General features: G+C 39.9%; 1 protein-coding gene across 9 annotated transcripts in view; it reads left to right on the top strand.

Moving 5' to 3' along the window:
* The window catches only part of LOC128599569 (intermembrane lipid transfer protein VPS13B), a 252,991-nt gene that overhangs the window by 16,308 nt on the left and 209,744 nt on the right, over nucleotides 1–26,939 (top strand). For all 9 annotated transcript variants that reach the window (XM_053611298.1, XM_053611299.1, XM_053611301.1 and 6 more), the window contains one exon: nucleotides 18,620–18,722. In XM_053611298.1, coding sequence (XP_053467273.1) covers nucleotides 18,620–18,722 — 103 coding nt within the window. The remainder of the gene's footprint in view (nucleotides 1–18,619; nucleotides 18,723–26,939) is intronic.

Raw genomic sequence — 26,939 nt, 5'->3', positions numbered from 1 at the left:
CGTCCAAGATTGTTGTTAGCGTGATAGCTCAAGAACAATTGGCTGAATGTTTGGAGGATTTATATGGAATAATTATAACCAGCAGATGAACTGATTATATTTTGGAATTGATCCAAACAGGGTCATGGTCACAGCAAGGTCAAGAGTCTGAAATAGTTTCTCTTCAATAGCTTCCTTCATGTTTATCATACAAAGATGTTACTTACACCTTCATGACCAATTTTCATTGGTCCATCCATCCATCCATCCATCAGTGTGTCGGTGCATCTGTCTGAGATTCTTGTTAGTGCAATATTTCAAGAATGAGTGGTTGAATATTTGTTGGACTTATATGGAATTATCATTGTAACCAGCAGATGAACTGTTTAGATTTTGGAATTGATCCAAACAGGGTCATGGTCACAGCAAGGTCAAGAGTCTGAATTAGTTTTTCTTCAATAGCTTCCTTCCTGTTTGAAGTATATTTTAAGGGTAGTTCTGGCATACAAATTAGCTGCAAGGAGGACTAAACTTGTTGGTTGTGGAGGCGTTCTCATGTAAGTCATGTTTTGGCTTTGAATTGGGATCACTGTTCCCATTCATGATCCTTTGACCATTTTTGCATAAATGTTTATATAATTTGTTGCATTATTATAGCACTGTGGTAGCTATATTTTCCTAGCAGATGTTTGTGAATGATAGATAATGTGCATTTAAAATATGTTTTAGCCTAAATCCTGAGCAAAATCAACTGCTAATTAGTTTAAGACTTGATTATGTCAGGGTGCCAAGAGCACTTTTAATGGCTGTTTAAATAATTAGTTGTAGCAATGTTGCTGTTGTTCTGCTGATAGCAACTCGTAAGCCATTTTTGGGCAGAATGTGTGTAGTAATTGGGAATTTAATATCCAGTATTGTGTGTAGAGATGACACCAATCCAATACCCAAGCATGCAGCATGATAATGCCCCTTTGCACAAAGCAAGGTCCATGAAGACTTGATGTGCCAAGGTTGGAATAGAAAAACTTGAGTGGCCTGCACAAAATAACTTGACCTCAACCCCACTGAACACTTTTGGGATGAACTGGAGGGCAGACTACATGACTCCTTGCCCAACATCAGTCCCCAGCCTCATTAATGCTCTTGTGGTTGAATGAGCAAATCCCCCATCCACAATCCAAAACCTAGTGGATAGCCTTCCCAGAAGAGTGGAGATTCTTGTAGGAAAGGGGGAACTAAATCTGGAATATTTCAACAAGCACATACAGTGCCCTCCACTAATATGTGAAAAATTCTCTTTATTGTTTAACCTTTCGATCTTTTGTTAAATAAATTTGCAAAAATATTCTGCTCTCATGGATATCAAACAATTGCAAACAAAACACAGATTTATAATTTTTTTCTTGTTAAATGTATGTGAGGCACAATTTTTGCCACCCTTTTATTCCATACTTTGTGCTACCACCGTTTGCCAAGATAACAGCTCTGAGTCTTCTCCTATAATGCCTGATGAGGTTGGAGAATACATGGCAAGGGATCTGAGACCATTCCTTCATACAGAATCTCTCCAGATCCTTCAAATTTCGAGGTCTATGCTTGTGGACTCTCCTCTTCAGTTCACCCCACAGGTTTTCTATGGGTTTCAAGTCAGGGGACTCTGATGGCCATGGCAGTACCTTGATTTTGTGGTCAGTAAACCATTTTTGAGTTGATTTTGATATATGTTTTGGATCATTGTTCTGCTGGAAGATCTAACTGTGGCCCATTTTAAGCTTTTTGGCCGAGGCAGTCAGGTTTTCATTTAATATCTGTTGATATCAACAGTCCATGATGCCATGTATCCTAACAAAATGTCCAGGTCCTCTGGTAGAAAAACAGCCCCAAAACATGAGTCACCACCATATTTAACCATGGGCATGAGGTACTTTTCCATATGGCTACCTGTGTGTGTCGAAACCACCTGTGATGTTCATTGCCAAAATGCTCTATTTTTGGTTTCATCTGACCATAGAACCTGATCCCATTTGAAGTTCCAGTAGTGTCTGGCAGAGATGGAAACTCGACTCTGCTACTTGGACTCAAGTCGCAAAAAAATTACTTGTGACTTGACTTGGACTTGAAGACAGAGACTCGTGGAAAAAAACCAAGTCATTTTGGTTTGGCATTCTCAGTTACGTTCTTTCGTTAATACCCCATGTGACAGCATCAAACACTGCATTTTTCTATTCATTCCTCATTCATTCATTCCCTATCAGTATGTGCTGCAGCAGCAAATATCACAACAATTCATCTCTAAACACACCGAGCCAGCATTATTATATACACTCGTGACTCATCTGAAGGCACGTCATTCATCACCCATTGGAAAAGTGCTGTTGCATAACTGAAGAACAAAAAATAACAATATAGCCAAGTCTTACCTTGTGATAATCTTTGTGTCATTTATTTTGAAAAGCAATCAGTTAATCCAAAGGGAAGCTGTGGTGTTACACAGCTGTCAGGGGCTTGCTTGCTATCCATTTTCCAGAAGTACAAATGTTTGCATGTCCTGTTCATGTTTTTTTTTTTCTGTTGTTGTCCCCCCCCCCCCCCAAAAAAAAAAAGTATTAGCTACCATATGCATATAATATCAGGGGTTTTGTTACCACTGGCGCTTGCTACCTTACCCATCATTAATTGAGAACTACAGCAAACTATGGCAACTCAAATAGTTCAAAATACAGTTCAAAAGTCTGTGTTCCAAATGGTATAAATCACCCTCCAAAGCACACTTTGAAGGGAGTAGTCAAGCTAATCATGCTCTAAGATTGCTTCAAACTGAATTTCCAATAAAAATGACTTAAAAATTGAGTTCCGGGTGACCATTATTTTTGAGACTTGATTTGGACTCCACCTCAAAGACTTGACTTCAATCAATCAGTCAATTTATTATTTATAAAGCACTATTAAAAACAACTACCGTTGACCAATGTGCTGTATAATAAAACAAAAATTACAGTCAAATACAATAAGACAGGCACAAAGTCACACATGAATCAAAAACAGAGCATACACAGTAAAGCATCACATCATAAATTGTAGGTCAGATCAAATGGAAATGTTTTTAACTTAGATTTAAAAATCGGTAGTGTGGGGGCAGTTTTAATTTGAATTGGCAGGCTGTTACAAAGTTTAGGAGCGGTTATGGCGAATGCTGATTACCCCTAGACTTTAACCTAGATTTGGAACAGCTAAAAGGCTTTGATCGGCAGACCTAAGAGCTCTCACTTGATGGTGATCTATCAGCAGGTCAGAGAGGTATGAGGGTGCTAAACCATTTTGAGATTTAAAAACCAATAAGAGTACTTTAAAATCAATTCTATAGTAAACAGGTAGTCAACGTATAGACCGTAGAACAAGGGTAATATGCTCACGCTTTCGGGCTCCTGTTAAAACTCTAGCAGCCGCATTTTGAACCATCTGAAGGTGAGCTAAAGAAGAATGGCTAATCCCCAGGTACACAGAGTTACAGTAATCAAGCCTAGTGGAAATAAAAGCATGGATCACATGTTCAGTGTTCTCAAAAGAGAGAAAAGACTTTATTTTCACCAAGGCTTGCAATTGATAAAAAGTAGCTTTTACAACATGATTATCTTGTCTATCCAGCTTTACTGCACTGTCCACAAGGACTCCCAGATTTGTCCACATAGGGCATAACATAGGGTGTTAAGACATCAAGATTTAGATTAGCTATAATCTTGGCGTCAGAAGGAGTAAAAACAACAATCTCTGTTTTAGACTCGTTTAAACTTAAAAAGTTTAAAGACACCCATGATTTAACAACCACGGGGTCTAAGCCGATCTTGTCATTCAGAGGAAGATAAATTTGTGTGTCATCTGTGTAACAGTGGTAAGATATCTTAAACCATATATATATATACACCATATATCTTAAAAATACAACCAAGTGGCAGCATATAGAGAGAGAACAGTATGGGAGCCAGAGTAGAACCTTGGGGGACACCAAAGGAACAGCATCAGAGTGAAATTGCCATATATTGACTGATAAACTCCTGTTTGTAAGGTACCATTTAATCCAAATTAAGGCTGAACCCCTTATGCCCAAAACCTGTTCTAGGTGGGACAAAAGCAGCACTCCGATCTAAAAGTATTAGCGCTGCAGATTCTTCGGAGTCAGTGGCTAATTAAACATAATTTAAAACTTTTAAGAGCGCTGTCTCAGTAGAATGAGATTTCCTAAAACCTGATTGAAACATATCAAAAATCTTGTTTTCAACCAGGAAACTCTGAAGTTGGTGGAGAACTACTTTCTCCAGTATTTTAGATTAAAAAAAGAGAGGTTAGTAATGGGTCTAAAATTTGATAGAACTGGGGAATCATGATTAGGCCTTTTAAGTCTGGGTTGTACAGAGGCATGCTTCAAATAGTCAGGGACAACTCCTGTTTCAAGGCACTTATTCATCAAATTTAAAAGAGTAGGACTAACTACTTCAGTAATAAATAGAAAATCCAGGGTTTGCGAGGTAAAAAAAAGTCATTAAGAATAAAAGTCTTGTTTACCATTGACCAAGGCCATCTTTATTCGCACTAGGTCCTCGGATGGCTGCGTTGCCCGACGCAGCAGGTGGAGGTGATGAACCACCACGCTGCAGGCGAGGCGAGCGGTGCAGAGGCAGCTGATCACATGAGATCAGTACAATGGGGATATTCCAGTAGTATGTAGAGACTGACGAACCATTACGCGTAAACATGTCCAGACGAAGACTAGACTCACTGCTTGATTGAAGCAGGAGCTTGAGCTTGACAACCACACCTCCCCACTTTCCCTGTCTATTCTGGTGCTTTTTCCCCAGGAAGGCGGTACAGAGGGTAGCGTAGGCATATTGGTAAGGATGCTAGGAAGAGAGGGGAGAGTCTTTTGGGCCTCTCTGGACTTGATTAGGCAGAACATCAGTTGCGGTTTGAAGATTTAAGAGCGTTTGCCGATTGTACACTAATAGCAGCGAAACAACTTGGAAATAAAAGAAACCAGTAACACGTTAAAACAAACAAACTAGCAGAGGACAGGCAAACGACAGACGGTAAGCCACACACAATGATGCCATCTTACTCGTGCCAAAAGACTTGGACTCCACCTCAAAGACTTGAGACTTGACTTGGACCTCAGGGACTTGTGAACATGTCTGGTGTCTGGCAAACTGAAGATGCTTGAGTTTATTTTTGGCGAGTAAAGGTTTTTTTCTTGAAACCCTTCCAAACAACTTGTGGTGAAGTAGGGGACTTCGAATTGTAGGTTTGGAGACTTTCTGACCCCAAGATGCAACTAACTTCTGCAATTCTCCAGCTGTGATCCTTGGAGGTTTTTTGGCCACTCGAACCATCCTCTTTATAGTGCATTGAGACAATAGACACACGTCCAATTCTGAGTTGATTCATAACATTTCCACATGACTGGAACTTTTTAATTATTGCCCTAATGGTGGAAATGGGCATTTTCAATGCTTGTGCTGTTTTCTTATAGCCACTTCATATTTTGTGATGCTCAACAACATTTTGTCGCACATCAGTTATAATCTTTGGTCTTGCCCATCTTTCTGACTGATTAAGGGTATTTGACTTATGTGTTTCCTCATATTTATACCCCTGTGAAACAGGAAGTCATGGTTAACAATTTGCTGTTCCTAGTCACCCAGGTGTACTAAAAAAAGTAAAATATCAACAGGAATATACTTATTTGTGTTATATTTTTATCTACAATATATATATATATATATATATATATATATATATAAAATTATATATGAATTCATAGGTGTGCCAATAATTGTTGCACACCTATATTTAACAAAGATTTTTTTTTGGATAAAACTGTGTTGTGTTTGCAATTGTTTGATATCCTTGAGAGCAGAGTATTTTTGTGAATTTTTTTTAACAAAGGATCTAAAGGTTAAACAATAAAGACAATTTTTTCACAGCCTTCTTTGCTCATATTTTCCAAGGGTGCCAATATTAGTGGAGGGCACTGTATGGGTGTGATGATCAGGTGCCCACAAACATTTGGCCATATAGTGTTGAGTTTAATGAAGCTTATAAATAGTATGTTTTTAATGGATGTCTTTCCATGCCATGTTTACCAGGTGGTTGTTTACAACCATTTCGTGCTCTGGTCTGTTGAAATAATTGACAACCAGACAATTGATCTGATTTATTTGTACAGTTTACCGGAGTATGTGACTAAATCTTTGTGAAAACATCAGGTCTACAGTGATGTATGGTGCAGTATTTTGAATAAATGCCATTATACAGTCATCTTTACCTTTATTTCCTCATATGCGTTTTGGAACACATGTACACCATGACTCCAATCATTTCGTTTTCTGTAGTGAGGTATTTTTTTTTAATGCATTTTAATGTTTTCTGGGGTTCTCTATGTAAATTTGTGGCACCTGCTAGCGTTGAGGTGGTTTGAATTATTATTATTATTATTATTATTGCTAGCAGTATTAGCTGTCACTTGTTCATTTAATTTGCATTTTGTTGTTGCTCAGTATCGTTAATCAGCTATCATTCTTCCTGATGGTTTGGGTTATATCTCATTGCCATGTCCTCCGAGCATTTCACATCCTTGCCATCTACAAAACCTGTGGGATTGTGAATACATGAAGGAAACATGGTTGCATGCTATACTGCGTGCTTTTACTTTGAGCTTACTAAGTTAGCTGGATTCCAGTAACATGCTAGAGTTGGGGTTCCCTCTATTCTACCCATCAGGTCGGGTCTTCCCTCAGCATTGTCTGCTTTAAATTTTCCACATGCTTTAAACACCACTAACTCTGCTGAATGGGTTTCCTTCACTTTACCATTCTCAGTTAGTTGAGCCTGCTTCATTAGCCAAATTGCTAACACACAACACTGGGGCTGTAGTCTATTTCCCTCCATTCACCTCTCATTCTCTCCTCTGGGATGGGTTCTCCCTTGGTAGTGTTCTGCCTATACAACTTGCTGATCTAAACTTTTTGCGAACTTTTTTTTTGTAAACTAGTCACTTTTACCAAACTTTTTCTTGACATTTAAAGTCAATATTTCTCATGTAATAAAGCTTTATATTACCCCTATGTTGTACTAATAAAATATGTAATTGATACATGACTGACCAGATTTGACAAAAAATATAGTAGTGAGAAGCTGAAATATAAAAAGCCACAGTAAAAGATAAGTAATAAATTTTTTACATTTATTTTATTGTAGAGATGCACTGATATTAAATTTCTCAGCCGATATGATAACCGATTATTCAGGGTGATATCGGCCGATACTGATAGTTCTGCCTTTTATGCCTTCTTTTAAATTAATAATTAATTCCACAATTCTGAAGGAAATGCAAATAAAAACTTTATTCTCTCCATTTCAACAAGTTGTTTCACAGTAACTGGTCTCAAACAGAAAACACATTACTCAAATTAACATTAACATATAAATTCTGAAGATTAAGGTAAGATTTCTTAACTTATTGAATGTTATTAATTCATATTAACATTGATGGAATTCTAAGAAACCTCCTGTTAGGCTTCAAATTCACTCACCACAAACAAAAGCATTTCTACTTCATCATTGAACATCAAACTGGTAATATGTAATATAAACTTTTTTATATACAGTGACGGAAAAAAGTATTTGATCCCCTGCTGATTTTGTACGTTTGCCCACTGACAAAGAAATGATCAGTCTATAATTTTAATTGTAGATTTATTTGAACAGTGAGAGACAGAATAACAACAAGAAAATCCAGAAAAACGCATGTCAAAAATGTTATAAATTGATTTGCATTTTAATGAGGGAAATAAGTATTTGACCCCCTCTCAATCAGAAAGATTTCTGGCTCCCAGGTGTCTTTTATACAGGTAACGAGCTGAGATTAGGAGCACACTCTTAAAGGGAGTGCTCCTAATCTCAGCTTGTTACCTGTATAAAAGACACCTGTCCACAGGAGGAGGAGTGCTGCCTATGACCCCAAGAACACCATCCCCACCGTCAAACATGGAGGTGGAAACATTATGCTTTGGGGGTGTTTTTCTGCTAAGGGGACAGGACAACTTCACCTCATCAAAGGGACGATGGACGGGGCCATGTACTGTCAAATCTTGGGTGAGAACCTCCTTCCCTCAGCCAGGGCATTGAAAATGGGTCGTGGATAGGTATTCCAGCATGACAATGACCCAAAACACACGGCCAAGGCAACAAAGGAGTGGCTCAAGAAGAAGCACATTAAGGTCCTGGAGTGGCCTAGCCAGTCTCCAGACCTTAATCCCATAGAAAATCTGTGGAGGGAGCTGAAGGTTCGAGTTGCCAAACGTCAGCCTCGAAACCTTAATGACTTGGAGAAGATCTGCAAAGAGGAGTGGGACAAAATCCCTCCTGAGATGTGTGCAAACCTGGTGGCCAACTACAAGAAACGTCTGACCTCTGTGATTGCCAACGAGGGTTTTGCCACCAAGTACTAAGTCATGTTTTGCAGAGGGGTCAAATACATATTTCCCTCATTAAAATGCAAATCAATTTATAACATTTTTGACATGCGTTTTTCTGGATTTTTTTTGTTGTTATTCTCTCTCACTGTTCAAATAAATCTACCATTAAAATTATAGAATGATCATTTCTTTGTCAGTGAGCAAACGTACAAAATCAGCAGGGGATCAAATACTTTTTTCCCTCACTGTATTAGCAATAACTGGATATGAAATACACTACAAATATATTTTTCTGTGCAATATATATACTTTTTTGTCAAGTCATCTTCATTTAAATCTTTCAATGGTGTACTGGTGCATTAATTCAGCGCAAGCAGCGTGGCGAAAAAGGAAAAATTAGACTCAATGCCAAAACACTCGCTTCACTGCTGCACACTTCTGTAAAATTTTATCAGTGTAGAGCTTACAAACTGCAGCTTTTTCATCATTCCACACAAGAGACATCATCTTTACACACAGCACGAAATCCCTGTGTTTTCCCGCCCTCTTTTGATTGACAGGATGTAATCGGCCCTGATCATCGGATGTTTTTAGACTATCCTGTGTGAAAATTTGCCTTTATCGGCCAATACCGATTATCGGGGTCGGGGTGAGAGACAACGAGCCTAGTAGGTTCCCCTTGTGCTGCCAAAACAGCTCTGATCCGTCGAGGCATGGACTCACAAGACGTTTGCAGCAGATTAAAGCTGCAACAGCTAATCAATAAAATCGCTAATAATCGATTATGAAAATCGTCAACGAATCTCCTTATCGATTAGTTGTTCTGCGCGTGGCACATTTACTCATTATGTTACTTCTGTTCCGAACACACGCTTCGGGGTAAATAGTAAAGCTGTGTCCCAAATGATGTACTATACACTTCCACTATGCACTATGTACTCTACCTTCTAGTGCAGTGTTTCTCAACCGGGGTCCGTGGGAAAGTTTTAAAAATGTTTAAATATTATTTTTATATTTTTATATATATATATATATATATATATATATATATATGTATGTATGTTTTTTTTTTTCGTTAAATGTATAAAAATATGTTCAAATGAGATGTTTTAAAATTAACCAATTTCGTATTCGCATGCATTCACAAATATCATGTTAGCTGAGCTGATGATCGTTCATTGATGGATTTATTTAAAATTTATTTACAAATGAAATGATAATTTGCAAAAACTTATGAGTCGTAGACATGTTCAGGTGTTGTATTAATGGATAAAATAAACAAAAGATAATTCAGATAGTCAAATTAAATGTCACACTGACAATAAAATGTAATCTTGAAATGTTTTGATTAAATTTTAAATGTCCAATTTTAATATTATTAATGTTAAAATATTAATAAAATAAAGTAACATATATAGAAATGACTGTTTTAATATATAGCCTATAATTGTTGTGGAGTTAGGGGGTCCTTATGGATTGTTCGAAATATGCTAAGGGTTGAGAGCTCACACAAGGTTGAGAACCACTGTTCTAGTGTATGTATTTTAGAAAGGTAGTATTGTCTCAAATGGAACACGAGCATTTTTTTTTACTAACCAGAAGTATAAGCCGCTTCCTAGTCAGTGGCGCATGATGTCATATGCACGTAAAGTTTATATTTGTAACACTCAGTTTATGGATCTTATTTTAAATAAACGATGGTACTGAAAGCCCCCCCCCCGGCCGAAATAATCGAAAGAAAAAATATAAAATAATAATCGGCCAACTAATCGATTATGAAAATAATCATTAGTCGCAGCCTTAATGTTTACTAACATGGAAGCATATGTAATAGCATTTCAAAACAATGTGAGAGAGTGCACAGTGGCAGGAAAAACACATTAACAAATCACTCACAATCTCCGCAGCATCCTTAAATACACAAATAATTAATGCATACATCTGTACTTGAGTGTTCATTTATTTCCTACCTATGTCCTTGTGAGAGAAATTTGAAAGAAGAAATTTTTGCTGGGATGAGGGTGAGCATTTTAAGAGGTAGCATGTACATATGTTTCCAACATTTCAAATTATCTGACTACTCCAAAACCACTGGCCATAAATGCCTAAAACCTGGGGCTGTTCCCTCTCAATCTGAATGGACAGATCAAACATCTGTTGTCTGGCAAAATGTTTTGGAAAAACTAGAACTAGAAATGCTAGCAGTGTGTGTAAGACCTGCTCCTACTGCAACCCTGACTACACAGCTGTTTCTACTCCAGATAAGTGAGATAACTTGCATACACATTAGAATATTATCAAGTGACCATTTTCATCAAGCACTGAACATGCCCTAATTGTTGCCAATGCTATCTAAGTACAGGGTGTCCCAAAAGTCTCCATACTATGTATGCCAGCTCCACATCAGTTGTGCCTTCATCAGTGGATGTTTGTGGATGTCCACTTCTCAGTTGGTCCGCAACACTTCTAGTTATTTGAATTTGTTGATAAGTTTGGCAACAGTTTTGTGTGTATGTGTGTATGTGTGAAGTCCATTGCAATCTTGTGACAGCTTTCCGACCCAGCCATGAGAATGTGTTCAGTACATTCTTCTTTTGTTAAAGGCAATCTGGAGATATATATATATATATATATATATATATATATATATATATATATATATATATATATATAATCTCACAAAAGGGAGTACACCCCTCACATTTTTGTAAATATTTGATTATATCTTTTCATGTGACAACACTGAAGGAATGACACTTTGCTACAATGTAAAGTAAAGTAGTGAGTGTACAGCTTGTGTAACAGTGTAAATTTGATGTCCCCTCAAAATAACTCAACACACAGCCATTAATGTCTAAACCGCTGGCAACTAAAGTGAGTACACCCCTAAGTGAAAATGTCCAAATTGGGCCCGAAGTGTCAATATTTTGTGTGGCCACCATTATTTTCCAGCACTGCCTTAACCCTCTTGGGCATGGAGTTCACCAGAGCTTCACAGGTTGCCAGTGGAGTCCTCTTCTGCTCCTCCATGATGACATCACGGAGCTGGTGGATGTTAGAGACCTTGTGCTCCTCCACCTTCTGTTTGAAGATGCCCCACAGATGCTCAATAGGGTTTAGTCCATCACCCTCAGCTTATTTAGCAAGGCACTGGTCGTCTTGGAGGTGTGTTTGGGGTCGTTATCATGCTGGAATACTGCATACTGATCATGCTCTGCTTCAGTAAGTCACAGTACATGTTGGCATTCATGGTTCCCTCAATGAACTGTAGCTCCCCAGTGCCGGCAGCACTCATGCAGCCCCAGACCATGACACTCCCACCACCATGCTTGACTGTAGGCAAGACACACTTGTCTTTGTACTCCTCACCTGGTTGCCACCACACACGCTTGACACCATCTGAACCAAATAAGTTTATCTTGGTCTCATCAGACCACAGGACATGGTTCCAGTAATCCATGTCCTTAGTCTGCTTATCTTCAGCAAACTGTTTGCAGGCCTTCTTGTGCATCATCTTTAGAAGAAGCTTCCTTCTGGGACAACAGCCATGCAGACCAATTTGATGCAGTGTGCGGCGTATGGTCTGAGCACTGACAGGCTGCCCCCCCCCCCCCCCCCTTCAACCTCTGCAGCAATGCTGGCAGCACTCATATGTCTATTTCCCCAAAGACAAACTCTGGATATGACGCTGAGCACATGCATTCAACTTCTTTGGTTGATCATGGCGAGGCCTGCTCTGAGTGGAACCTGTCCTGTTAAACCGCTGTATGGTCTTGGCCACTGTGTTGCAGCTCAGTGTCAGGGTCTTGGCAATCTTCTTTTAGCCTAGGCCATCTTTATGTAGAGCAACAATTCTTTTTTTCAGATTCTCAGAGAGTTCTTTGCCATGAGGTGCCATGTTGAACTTCCAGTGACCAGTATGAGGGAGTGTGAGAGCGATGACACCAAATTTAACACACCTGCTCCCCATTCACACCTGAGACCTTGTAACACTAACAAATCACATGACACCAGGGAGGGAAAATGGCTAATTGGGCCCAATTTGGACATTTTCACTTAGGGGTGTACTCACTTTTGTTTCCAGTGGTTTAGACATTAATGGCTGTGTGTTGAGTTATTTTGAGGGGACAGCAAATTTACATTGTAGCAAAGTGTCATTTCTTCAGTGTTGTCACATGAAAAGATATAATCAAATATTTACAAAAATGTGAGGGGTGCAAACACTTGTGAGATACTGTATATAAAGTAAGTATGTAGTAATTTTGGAAGACTTTTTGCTAAAAAGTGTTAATTTCTTCTATGTATGGAGACTTCTGGGACAACCTGTAGTTCATTGGTGTTTTGTTCATTAGGAACTGTGGTTTAAAGGAACTACATAGTTAGCCAAGTGTGAAAAATGTAGCTAGCTATGGTAAAAAAAAAAAAAAGGTCTGCAATTATATAGTGCGTTTTAATTAATTATTTTTTTTTTATACCTTAGCGCTTCTACAAAGCGCTTTACACTGTTTCTCATTCGCCCATTCTCTCTCTCTCTCTCTCTCACATACACACACACACACTCATGAATATATATACCTGAATATACTTTTATTAGACTGTTCATATTTGCTGTCACTCATGCATTTCAGTACATAAACAATGTTCAATCTTCTATTCACTACTGGATATGACTGCATGATTGTTGGGAGAAAGGTCTCAATTATATAATCAGCAAATGGAAAACAAACTGATTTTTTCCAACTCTGTCCGGAGAATGATTAACTGTAACGCGACCACTGCATCACACCCACATTTTACGCACATCGTTGTCTAGAATGTCTTTGTATGCTGTAGCATGAAGATTTCCCTTTACAGATTTCCTTTTACTGATGTTTCCCACTGAACATCACTGGGGTGAATTGGAACACTGACTGTTTACCTGGCTTCCTTACTTGATCAGTGCCTGACCTCTCTAATGCTTTTGTGGCTGAATGATCACAAATCCCAACAGCCACATTCCAAGATCTAGGGGGTTGTCTTCCCAGAAGAGTGGAGGCAGTTGTAACAGTAAAGGGGGGACATACTACATCTTAATTGCCATGGTTTTAGAATGGACACACATTGGTGTGATGGTCAGGCGACCACATAGCGTTGGCCATATACTATATGTTTTTAAGTTTAGATACCCTATTGATAACTCTTGCCGTTTTGGATTTCCACAAACTCTACCCTCAGTAACATCCAAAAAGCAGCCTGTATTAGCCATACTCTGAAAGGCTCTAAACTAGACATGGTAGCCATCCTAAAAATGGTGGTGGCCCGAATGGAATTGTGGCATACAACCCTCAGCATAGGATACATTCTTTTGCACAGTTCTAGTCGTAATGAATTTCACTATGCAAGGAATGTATTGGCGCTCTTTTTTTTTACCAACAACTCAATCACATAGGGATTCCCTGGCAGTGGGTTGGCCTGTATCGTGTATTTGGTGGTCTCACTATTTGAGGCACTATGTCTAGATGTACACCGATCAGCCATAACATTAAAACCATCTGCCTAATATTGTGTAGATCAGCCATTGTGCCACCAAAACAGCTGTGACCAGTTGAGGCATGGATTCCACAACACCTCTGAAGGTGTGCTGTGGTATCTGGCACCAAGATGTTAGCAGCAGATCCTTTAAGTTTTTAAATTGTGAGGTGGGACCTCCATGGATTGGACTTGTTTGTCCAGCATATACCACAGATGCTCAATCGGATTGATATCTGGGGAATTGGGAGGCCAAGTCAATACCTTGAACGGTCATTTTCCTCAAACCATTCCTGAACAATTTTTGCAGTGTGTCAGGGTGCATTACCCTGCTGCAAGAGGCCACTACCACTGGGGAATATGGCTGCCATGAAGGGGTGTACTTGATCCGCAATAATGTTTAGGTGGTACGTGTCAAAGTAACATCCACATGAAAGCCAGGACAAAAGGTTTCCCAGCAGAACATTGCCCATAGCATCACACTATCTCTGCCGGCTTTCCTTCTTCCTGGTACAATTGGTATAATTCATTCGCTTATGAATGGCCTTGCGCATTTCACTTTCACTTTTGAATTAGCGGCAATTCAGGGGCGGCACGTGCTTGAATGGTGGGTTCATTATTATTCTTAATGAAAAACACAACTACAAAACAGTACAATGACAAACTTGCTTATATTAAACATGGAACTTTTGAAACCATATCTTCCGCCATTGTCTTGTTAGTCAGCTTGCCTCACTCTCACTCATGCTAAATAAAATCTGACTTCTGCTGATCTGTGCTGCGACTCTGACTCATGCTGAATTGAGCAGACAAATTCAGTTTTTAATTGTAGCATTTGTTCTCTAACTGAACTAAATGATTTTTATTACTACAAAAAAACAAAACAACAACGGGGGTGGTGCCACGGTGGGCAAGTGGTGCATTCGGTGTACAGCCTGAACACCGTGTAACACCGGGAACACCAGCTGTCACAGCAAACCTAGCCCTTGTCACTCAGATCCTTATGCTTGCCCATTTTTCTTGCTTCCAACTCATCATCTTTGAGAACTGACTGTTCACTTGCTGCCTAATAAAGCCCCCCAGATAGTATGACTGTCATTTCAGTAAACAGGTATAGAAGAGTAAAGGCAGTTTGTACAAGTTTGTACAAGTGTGTTGAAGTGACATTTTAGTATCATCAATATAAATAGGAGTCCTGAAATAAGCACAGGATAAATTCATCAGGAATGCATCAGGAAAATCCGTAGGGTGGGTGGAGCCACAGAGGTAGAAATGCCTCAGGATTTGACAGTGACATTACATGAGGTTGCAGGATTCCATATACAACTAGACACAGAGAGGAAACTGTTAGGTATGCCAGGTGTTCTTAAACTTGAGGTGTACAGGTCCTTTATTTTGGTGAATCCACAGCCAATGATCTTCTCAGCTGAGTGGACCACTTTCTGCAGTCTGTTTTTGCAGATGGAGGAGTCTGAGGGGAACCAGACTGTGATGGAGGTAGTGGGCACATACTTTATAAAGCTGAGTAGATCCTTTTTCAGGGCATTTTAGGCAAACTGTAGATGGCAAACTGTAGATGGTCAAGCAGTGAGTCTGAAATGGACATAAGGTGAGCCAATATCAGCTGCTCAAAGGTCTTCATGATGACTGATATTAGAGCAACTGGTCTATAATCCTTCAGTCCTGTTATGTTGTCCTTCTCGAGTATGGGAAACTTTAAAGCAGTCTGGGGCTCTGCATGACTGCAGTTAGGTTTTGATAATCCAGGTGAATATAGGAGGTAGCCGATCTGCACAGTGTCCTAGTGCTGCTCTGCAAGGAGCTCCAGTGAGCCATACTTTTTTCTTTGTTGTTCTCGAACCATTCCCAATATCTGGCCTTTGCTGCTTTCAGTTCCCTTTTAAAGTGCCATTTTGCAAGGCGGTGGTATTTCCTGTTGCCAGAATTTTAGGCCTGGTCCTTAGTTGATCTGAGCACCCTCAGTTCATGCCTGACTTTAACATGCGTCCTGGGTGATCAGATCACAAGTGGACAGCGCAAAGTACTGGTGTGAATGGTGTCAAATGCATTGCGAAGAGGCTTTGTGAGCCTATCACTCAAGCCACATTTAGAGGTTGTCTGGGACACATACACTAACCATCCACTCTAATAGGAGCATTTAAGCAGTTATCCAATCAGCTGATCATGTGGCAGCAGGACAGGGCATAAAATCATGCAGATTCAAGTCAAGAGCTTCAGTTAATGTTCACATCAAACATCAGAATGGGGAAAAAATTTGATCTCTATGACTTTAAACTAGGGATGCACCGAAATGAAAATTCTTGGCTGAAACCGAATATGATGAAAAACTTGGCCGAATACCGAACACGTTTTTTCGTGTTTTTTCCATTTATTTTGCCATTTTTTTCACCATTGCATAAAGTAAATAGTCAAAATGTGCTTTTTACTATTTTGTCTTGCTTTTCAAAGAAAAAAATCAATTACAAAAACAACAATTTCAAAATATTTATTTAATACTGAACATTTTTTTTTCATTCCAGCAGGCATAGGCTACCAACAAGGCACAATATAACTTTAAATAAATTAGTAAAATAAAAATATTTTTATGTGGTCATCTTTGAGACCCCCTTGAATAGCCTATGTTAGGCCTATAACTGACTGCTGAAAGAATGTAACACTCTGTAGCCTACAACAAAAAAGTGCATGAAAAAGTGCAATGACGAGTGCAAAAAATGGTTATATTCGGTTATATACGGCTGATACGGGGATATATACCGCTCGCGTCCCTGTACTCCTCGCGGAGTATTATAGTAGATATAGTATAGTTAGATACGTTGTTAATGTTATGTTCCTTGATAGATTTAGTTAGTTTAAACTATAGATTAGTTCATTTAGTCCCCGCTGGTTTTTCCGCTCCCAGTCCATAGTACTAGTTCATGTTTCTTGTTTTGTGTTTTGACCCTATTTTCTTTGACCGCGACTCTGATTCCTGCTTTGCCCCGTTTATGCCTGTTTGCCGATCGCCCGACCCTGTTTTGACTGCGTTTTTTGAATGTGGATTTGTCTGCCTGCCCTTAAATAAATACGTCTTTACCTGCTTCCGTACTCTACTCCCTTATGTTTCGCGACGTGACAGAATACTCCTGAACAGAAACAAAACAAACGCACTTGTCCACAGTAAACTTCCGTCAACATCCGAAGAGCACGTAGCTCGTGCACGCGCGCCCCCTCATCGAGGATGTGACATTCACGTGTCTCACTCTGGTTGCTAAGCTATTTTGTCGCGTCATCAAAGACGTCATTGTTCGGTCAAATTTATTCGGCCTTTTCACTTATTCGGCCCTTTTTTTTGCTCACTTCAGGTTCCACTCTTGTCAGTCAAGAACAAGAATCTGAGGCTATCATGGGCACAGACTCATCCAAACTGGACAGTGTATGCATAGAAAAAAAATCACCTGGCCTTTTTCCAGTCTTCAACTGTCCAGTTTCAGTGAGTCTATGCCCATTATAGCCTCAGATTCCTGTTATTGACTGACAGGAGTGGAACCTGATGTGGTCTTCTGCTGTTGTAGCCCATCCACCTCAAGGTTTGATGTGTTGTGTTGTGTGATCTGAGATGCATTTCTGCTTACCATGGGTGCAACAAGTCTTTATTTGAGTTACTATAGACTTCCTCTATAGTAAATCAAATAAATAAAGCTCAGACAAGTCTGGTCATTCTTCTGAGTTCTCATCAACAAGGTGTTTCAGCCTGCAGACCCTCTGCACACAGGATGTTTTTTGCACTATTATGTGTAAACTGTAGAGATTATTGTTTGTGACATTCCCAGGAGATCAGCAGTTTCTTTCTCAAACCAACCCATCTAGCACCAACAGCCATACCAAGTCACCCTTTCTGATTTTTCTGCATGATTTTATGCATTGTGCTGCTGCCACATAACTGACTGGATAACTTAATCAATGTACAGGCTTTTGAGTAGTTTTCATTTGTGATTGTGGTGTAAATTTTCCATCAGTTATGTTACCAGTAGCTGGCTTTCAGTATTTGCAAAGTTTATTGGTTCTGTCGAATAACTTGTCTGTATTTTGTTTGAGAAATGGCAAAAGTTAAATGTTGCCATGAATTTGCTTTAATTTATGATAGGGCAGTCTCAGTTTCATTTTCACCCTCAGCTGTGTGTGTATCCATGATGTCACACAATTTACTAATAAATCCAGAATTGGAAAGAGGAAGTGAGGGTTAATTCTCACAATTGAAACAATGCACTGCGGTTAGATGGCTGGGAAGACATGAAACTTCTTTTTCTGCAGTTACAGTTGTTATCTCTTTCATCTACTCAACTCTAACACTAAATTACTTGAGTGGCCTTCATTGCTATTTATTACAGATCATCAACTGCAGCTCACCTTTACATTCTTGTGGTATACTCACATTCCAACACAATTTATACACACACACACACACACACACACACACACACACACACACACACTGCAGCATTAAGACCCTAGATTTAAAGTTATTTATACAACCTAGCAGGGGCTATAAACATTGGAGGGGCTAATTAGCCCATTTGCTCACCCATAGTCCCTTCTCTGTCCTCTCACCTGCCGCTCTCTCTTTCACTTTCCTCTCAGTACAAATGTATTTTCTGTGTTTGTAGGATGAGAATGAGAGCAGTGCATCCAGTTGGAGCGCCTCTGAGAAAAGTGTGCCTAAACCTCGACGACTACAGCAGAGTTCCCCTGACCCTGATTTACCCCCAGGTGAGTGGTGTATTCAGGGCCCAGAGTGTTGGCTCTTATCAGACAGACACTTGTTACACAAACACAAAACACACACATTTTGTGTCTCCTTCCGGTCAGTGGGATTTGTTTAGTCAGTATAGGAAACTGTTGGGTTGACCAGGATTTAAATCTATTGTTTTTCTTTCTTTCGTTCTTTCTTTCTTTCTTATTAAAATCAGATCTGTAAGACTTCACACACAACATGCACATTATAAGCATAGCTTTTAAGATATGGAACAGTACTTGGTAATATTAACATTGTATCTTTTATAATTTACTAAAAAAAAAAATGTGTGTGATGCCTACATTTCTGAAAATATTAATATTGATTTTTTAATGTGATGTCTAGCACAAATCCACACAGTCTTGATATGAAACAGGATTTTGTGCTTTTTAATCTGAAATTCACCTAGGAATTTTTTGTGGAATGTTGTATTAACCTGCAAGGAAGTAGAATCATTGGCAAAATCACATTCTACTTGCTGGTGCAGACCTGCTCTGTTCTTTCTCTCCGGGCGGCTGTGGCTCAGGTGGTAGAGTGGGTTGTCCACTAATCGTAGGGTTGGTGGTTTGATTCCCGGCCCACATGACTCCACATGCCGAAGTGTCCTTAGGCAAGACACTGAACCCCAAGTTGCTCCTGATGGCAAGTTAGCACCTTGCATGGCAGCTGTGCTACCATTGGTGTGTGAATGGGTGAATGAGACACAGTGTAAAGCGCTTTGGATAAAAGCGCTATACAAGTATGCCATTTACCCTTTACCATTTCTTTACTTGCTAACTAGTGTCAGTGAACACATAGACAAATATTCATAAAGTGACACCATCTGCAGAATCATGACAGAATGTCAAACTGTAAGTGTTTATTCAGCCCTTCTAGAGCCATAGCTTATTCAGTAGAGCAGTTATGCGAATGAGGTTATTGTGTGTCTAGGGAGGATCTGCTTGAATAGGCCTAAGTGGGATAAAATCCCACCAGACACCTCTCACACACATTCCCTCTCTTTGTCCCTCAGCCCATGAGCTGAGAGATTGCATACACAAATATGTGGAGAATAAGTGCTGTATATGTAATATTATGTATTATAATACTCTATATGGACATGAGTTTGTGGACAGCTGACTGTAACACTCATATGCATTGTTATGGGAAGACTTTCCACTATATCTTGTGGTTGTGGGAATTAAACTTTTAGCCACAAGAGCGTTAGTGAATTCAGGCACCTCTGGAGTCCTGGGGTGCAGTTGGCATTCGAGTTCATCCCAAACGTGTTCAGTGGGTTTGAGGTCCTGGCTCTGTGCAGGCTCCTTGAGTTCTTCCACTCCCACCTTGACAAACAATGGCTTCATGGACCACACTTTGTGCAACCAACACATGGGTAACAGATGTAGAACAGAGCAGGGTTTTAGTGGAGCAGGTAGAAATAAGGAGGACAGTGTTCACCTTTGTATATGTTTATGCCCCCAATAATGGAAGGGAGAGGGTACGTCTCTTTTACTGAAGAATGCACTTGAACATATCAGCAGTAAACTTTTAGTGTTAATGGGAGGGGACTGTAAATGCACTTCACTGAAGGCAGGATTGGGGAGGAACTGCACCCACACATTTCTCCTTCTACACATCAACCCATATGTCAGTGTTACTTGGTTGATGTGTGGTAAAATGATTAGCAAGAATGATGCTGATGTGAGCAATTAGAATGATGCTGACATGAGCAATTTGCTGGAAGGAAAAAGAAAAGATGTAAACTCTTTCCTCCATGAACATGCTAAAGTAGCCTTAATAAGATCTTATATCTACAATTTTGGACATTGATGCTCCCAGTGCCTTTTTTTTCATTCTCCCAAGGAAAATGAAAACCCCAGAACCAGATGCTGCATCTCAGATGATCTGATGGAACTATTACACAGACCTCTACACTGTTGAGGACTGCCTCATTTGAACCCATCCTGTACGGAGGAGTTATTCAGGGAGCTGCCCAAACTGACAGTGTAACAGCAGCATGTGGGATGCAGGTCTTGAACTGCAGGATTGCTGGAACTATCGGTTATCAAAAATCCACACAGATAGTTTTTTCTGGTTGCATCCATTGTAGGAGCAGCTGAGAAGGGTCTTCTGTCATTATACAGTACTAGAGTGGCCTCTAGAGGTGAATTAAAAAGAACTGACACATTTTGTTTTGTTATTTGAAGGGTTTTTTGATTAATTTTGGTGGTCTATATTTTTATTTGTTATTTGGAATGTTACTTTTTGGTCAACTTGGATGCATTGTATGTAAAGTTCGGATGCATCTTTATTTACTCCAAATATTTAAAAAAGCCGGACTGAAATATCTTGGAGTGTTTTTAGGAACAGCAGATTTTCAAAGCAATAACTGGGAAGGTTAGTGGAGATGCGTGCCAAGTTAGTGGACCTGTGTCTTGCCTCAGCTGGGCTATAGGGTGAAATTACTGGTCACTAACACCCTGATTGTGGCATAGATTCACCGCCCATGAACCACTAGAAACACTAATCAGGGAAACTTCAGTACTATATATGCCGCTACAGGAGTTGGGTCAGGGCCTAATCAACCTGTTCTGTTGGGTCAAAACCTTCCGACTACAGATGGCACAGAGGCTACTGTATGGAGAAGGGCTGGCATGGCTCTTACTCCAATGCATAGAGGACTTGGTTGTGACATACCTGTTTGTGTTGAACTTGAGTGAGCTGGACCTGTCAGCAACAGGACCAATCTACTATTTGTCCTAAGGGCCTGGCCCTCAGTGCTGAACATCAGCAGGACTATTGCACAACCTTTCCCAAGCACCAAAGAAGCCATTGTTCTACAATCTATTGAGCTAGCCCAAAATGTTAACATCTGCATATATCTTGTAGAATGCCCAGAGAGCAGGAATCACCAAAATTAAAGAACTGAGGTCTGGCAACAATTGGAAGAAAGCAGTTGAACTGTGTGCAGAGACAAGGGTACAGTCTAGCCGTCTAATGCAGAGGCTGTTGGTCTCAATGGGGCATGGCCCTGGAGGAAACCAGCAGACTTTTCTATCCATCTCTTCAGCAGTAGAGGGTTACCAGCGAGGGTTGCAGCTCTTCTATCCTTTCAGACACCACAGCTGACAATGTTTGAAAATGCCTGTGTTAAGGTAGTGCACAGAGGCACTCTGACTGGCGTGAAGGAGTGGTGGTCAGGAATGTTGGTGCTGGACTTGTTCCAATCACCCACTAGACTGCTGGAGGTCCCTGTACAAACCACCCATAGAGAAGCATGGAGCTGATCTACAGTGGCCGGGCCGTGGCCATGGACGGACACGTGGCACACATTGACTCCACTAGAGGCAGACAATGTCTCACTTGTGCCAGGGAGGAAAGTCTAGACCACATGTTTTTATGCTTTTTATGTAGAAGGCTGAGCAGACTGTTCTCACAGGTCAGAGCCTGCTGTAGAGGGTTTGGTGTTACATGCACAGAAAGCCTGGATGTGTTTGGACCAAAGTATACAGTTTCACAGTGGAAGTCCCACCGCTAATGCTGCATACTACCAGGTGAAGATTGGCAGCTCTACTAACACCTGTACTCTCTTCACAACCTTTTTCTCTCTTTTCTGACCATCTCCTCCCCTTTCCCATACCTCTCTGACTGCAGATGACTTCGCCACTCTCTTTTCCAAAAAGGTTATATCAATCAGGAACCAATTCTCCACCCCAGACACCCATAGGCTCCTTCTACATGCAACTCTCAACTCTCCTTCTTCTCCCTCTCTTGGGGGATGATGTCTTCAAGCTCCACCTCTCTAACTGTCCTACAACCTGTCCTATAAACCCTATCTCTTCTCACTTTCTTCAAGCCATCTCTTCACTACTACCTGCATTCACACACATCTTTAACAAATCTTGGCCATCAAGTCCATCTCTCCAGCCTAGGCATCACTGGAACGGCTCTGCACTGGGTGGAAACCTATCTCTCAGACAGATCCTTCAAGGTATTGTGGAGGGGAGGTATTTGTGAAACTCAGCAACTCACAACTGGGGTTCCTCATGGGTCCGTTCTGGGTCCACTGCTCTTTTCTATTTATACTACTATCTCTAGGGCAGGTGATTGAGTCTTATGGCTTCTCATATCATTGCTATGCTGATGACACCCAGCTCTATTTGGCCTTCCAGCTTGATGATCCATCTGTCTCTGCACGAATCTCTGCTTGCCTGTCTGACATCTCGGACTGGTTGAGGGAACACCACCTTAAGCTCAACTTGGCAAAATCTGAGCTTCTCGTCATCCCAGCCTGCCCCTCAATCAACACCAACCTCACTGTACAGCTCGGCTCAACCACACTCAAGCCAACCAGGAGAGCCAGGAACCTTGGGGTGACTTTTGATTACAGCTTGACCTTTACAGACCACATTTCAACAACTGCACGGTCCAGTAGGTACATTCTGTACAACATCAAAAAAATCAGACCCTATCTCTCAGAAGAGGCTACACAACTACTAGTCCAGACTCTTGTCATTTCAAAACTGGACTACTGCAATGCACTACTCTTAGGCCTCCCAGCCAACTTCATCAAACCCCTTCAGATTATTCAGAATGCAGCAGCACGCCTTGTCTTAACCAGCCCAAAAGGACCCATGTCACACCCCTCTTCATCTCTCTCCACTGACTTCCTGTAGCCACCCGTATAAAATTCAAGGCCTTGATGCTCACGTACAATACCTTGTCTGGAACAGCACCCCCCTACCTCGACACTCTCCTGAACGCTTCCTCACGCAATCTGCGATCGATTAATGATTAATGAACTTCCAACCTCAATCCACACAGCAGAATCTGTCACTATCTTCAAAAAACAGCTAAAGACCCACCTCTTCTGTGAACACCTAACTAATCCCTAAAACGCCAACCCCACATTATCCTTTAAAAATAAATAAAAATAAAATACTCTGGCACTTAGACCTCTAATCTGCACACTTTCCTTTTCTAGAAAGGATTAAAAGATCTTGGTAGCACTACTTGTATTGTTCGCTGCTTGATATATAGCTTTACTTGTATTTCCTCATTTATAAGTCGCTTTGGATAAAAGCGTGTGCTAATGTAAATGTAAGTAGTCTGTCTTCAAAAGTAGTCACTCCCAGTGACTGCTCTGCTTTCTGTCACTGAAGCTTTGACTAGTAAGATCAAACTCAAGATCATCTGTCATCATCTAACTTGACCTCTCTGCTGCCTTTGACACTGTGAATAATCAGATCCTCCTGTCAACTCTTGCACTAGAATGGCGCTGCGCTGGGTGGATTTCTTTCACTTAGGCAGATCCTTCCAGGTATCATGGAGGGGGAGGGGTGTATGAATCTCAGCAACTCTCAACTGGTGTTTCGCATGGGTCACTTCTGGGTCCACTGCTCTTTTCAATTTGTACTACATCTCTGGGGCTTGTGATTGATTCTCATGGCTTTGCTGATGACGCTCAGCTCTTTTTGTCCTTCCAGCCTGAAGATCCTTCGATTTCAGCACACATCTCTGCCTGCCTATCTGACTTTCAGACTGTAAGAAGGAACATCATGTTAAGCTTAACTTGGCAAAAACTGAGCTTTTGTCATCCCTGCCTGCAGCTAAATCAACCAAAACCTCACAGTACAGCTAGGCGCAATCACTCTCACACCAACCAGGAAAGCCAGAAACATTTGGGGGGACTTTTGATGACCACTTGAACTGTACAAACCATGCATGTTTCAACAACTGCACAGTCTTGCAGGTTCATTCTGTATAACATCAAGAAAATCAGACCCTATCTCACTGATCATGCCACACAGCTACTAGTCCAGGCTCTTGTTTCTCAAAACTGGACTACTGCAATGCACTACTCCCGGGCCTCCTAGCCAGTTCCATCAAACCCCTTCAAATGATTAAAAATGCAGCAGCATGCCGCCCGCATAAAATTCAAAGCCTTCACCATCACATACAGTACCTCGTCAGGAACAGCAGCCCCCTACCTCAATACTCCAGTTGAGGTTTATGTTCCCTTCTGCAACTTATGATCAGTTAATGACCAACACCTGGTAGTGCCTGCTCAGTGAAGCATGGGGTTCCTTTCCAGACCCTTCAAATTGACTGTCCCTCAGTGGTGGAATGAACTTCTGACCTCAGTCTGGACAGCAGAATCCATCACTATATTAAAAAAACAGCTAAAGACCCACCACTTCAATGAACACTTAACTAACCCCTAACTTGTCTCCACTCAAAAAAAATAAATAAGTCTGCACATACACCTGCTGTTAGGCCTCTACTCTGTGCACTTTGCCCCTCTAGCACTCAATTAAAAATCTTATGTGGTTGCATTATGTGTATTGTACTTGGGGTGCTGATAAAATGCTCAGAACTAGTAAAAGCCAGGCCAAAAAAAGTTGAATTTGCTTTATATATATATATATATATATATATATATATATATATATACACACATTTATTTATTTATTTATTCATGCATTTATTTATTTATTTAAAAATATAGATCTCACAGGTTACCAGAGTTCTGTGGGCACATAGGGAGGTTTTACGCACTGTAGACTAAGAAGAATTAAGTTTGCGATTTTAATTTTTCTTTTTTTTTGCTGTTCTTTTCATATATATATATATATATATATATATATATATATATGAAAAGAACAGCAAAAAAAAAGAAAAATTAAAATATATATATATTTTTTATATATTATATATATATATATATATTAGGGCTGCAACTAACGATTATTTTCATAATCGATGAGTTGGCCGATTATTTTTTCGATTAGTCGGATTGGGGAGGCAAACTTTCAGTACCTTTTTTTTTTTTTTTTTTTTTTTGTTATTTTTTAAAATAAAATCCACAAACTGAGTGTTACAAATATAAACTTCAGTCTAAAACTTTACACAACTGTTTGTCCAATTATGTAAGACTGAAAAAAACCCAATACACACACACACACACACACCAGAATATATATTATTAATTTAGGACTGTAGTTTAATTTAAAATAGCATTTATGCATTACTTTTTATGGATGGACAAAAAGCACTGAATTAAACTACAGTCCTAAATTAATAATAAAAACTCACTTTCACTGCACCTTATGGTTTGTTACTCGCAGTCTTTAGGAATATTATTTTACTTGTGTTTACTTTTGATCATAGTGTTTTAATTAGACATTACAAATCTTATTCGCGCTCCCACTCTGTATCACCATGTCTACACCGCACATGAGGAGCAACGCGACCTCGTTACTAACACATCACTTTCATTATAATAAGCAACAGAAGTTACACTGATACAGCATATAATGACAATAAACTTACATTAAACTAAACATTTTAAGCAACTCGTGACAGCATTACTGTTGTGCTTCCGTGCTACACAAACTCTGCTTTATAAAGTTTTATCTTCTCTGCGGTGTTTAATATAAAATGCACCCCTGCCTTAGAGGAGGTCACACACTTTCTTCCTCAGTCACGTGACGATTTCACCTGCGTCTGATGGTGACTGAGGTCATGTTGGGAATAAAAGGTAACGTTGACACCAGGTAAACTGGTAAACTGAAGAAAGTCATTGTCGGTGACTGCGTATTAGGCTAAAGCTAGCGGCGTTGCATTGCGTACATATGATATCATGCACAACTGTCTAGGGAGCGGCTTATACTTCTGGTTAGTAAAAAAAAGCGCTAGTGTTCTATTTGAGATTATATTACCTTTCTAAAATTCACACACTAGACGGAAGAGCACAAAGTGCATAGTGTAAGTATATAGCACGTCATTTGGGACACAACTCTAGTATGTACTCTCCGAAGCATGTTTTCGGAACAGAAGTAACGTAGGGAGTAAATGTACCACGTGCAGACCAACTAATCGATAATGAGATTCGTTGACAACGATTTTCATAATCGATTATTATCGATTTTATTGATTAGTTATTGTAGCTCTAATGTATGCGTGTGTGTGTGTGTGTGTATGTATGTGTGTGTATATATATATATATAATGTGTGTGTGTGTATATATAAATTATATATATAAAATATACAGTTGCAATCAAAATTGTTCAACCCCCCCATTGCAAATCAGGTTTGTTGTCAAAATGTACAGACTTTCAGTTGTTTGCAATGAACAAATCAAACAAAAGCAACTGAAATACTTGAACACAACCTATGCTTCAAGTGGGTTCCCTAAATTCAACTGAAGA

Source organism: Ictalurus furcatus, chromosome 23 (assembly GCF_023375685.1).
Source record: "Ictalurus furcatus strain D&B chromosome 23, Billie_1.0, whole genome shotgun sequence".
NCBI classification, from domain to species: Eukaryota; Metazoa; Chordata; class Actinopteri; order Siluriformes; family Ictaluridae; genus Ictalurus; species Ictalurus furcatus.
The sequence above is the reverse complement of the archived record's forward strand: the minus strand, read 5'-3'. Positions and strand labels throughout refer to the sequence as shown.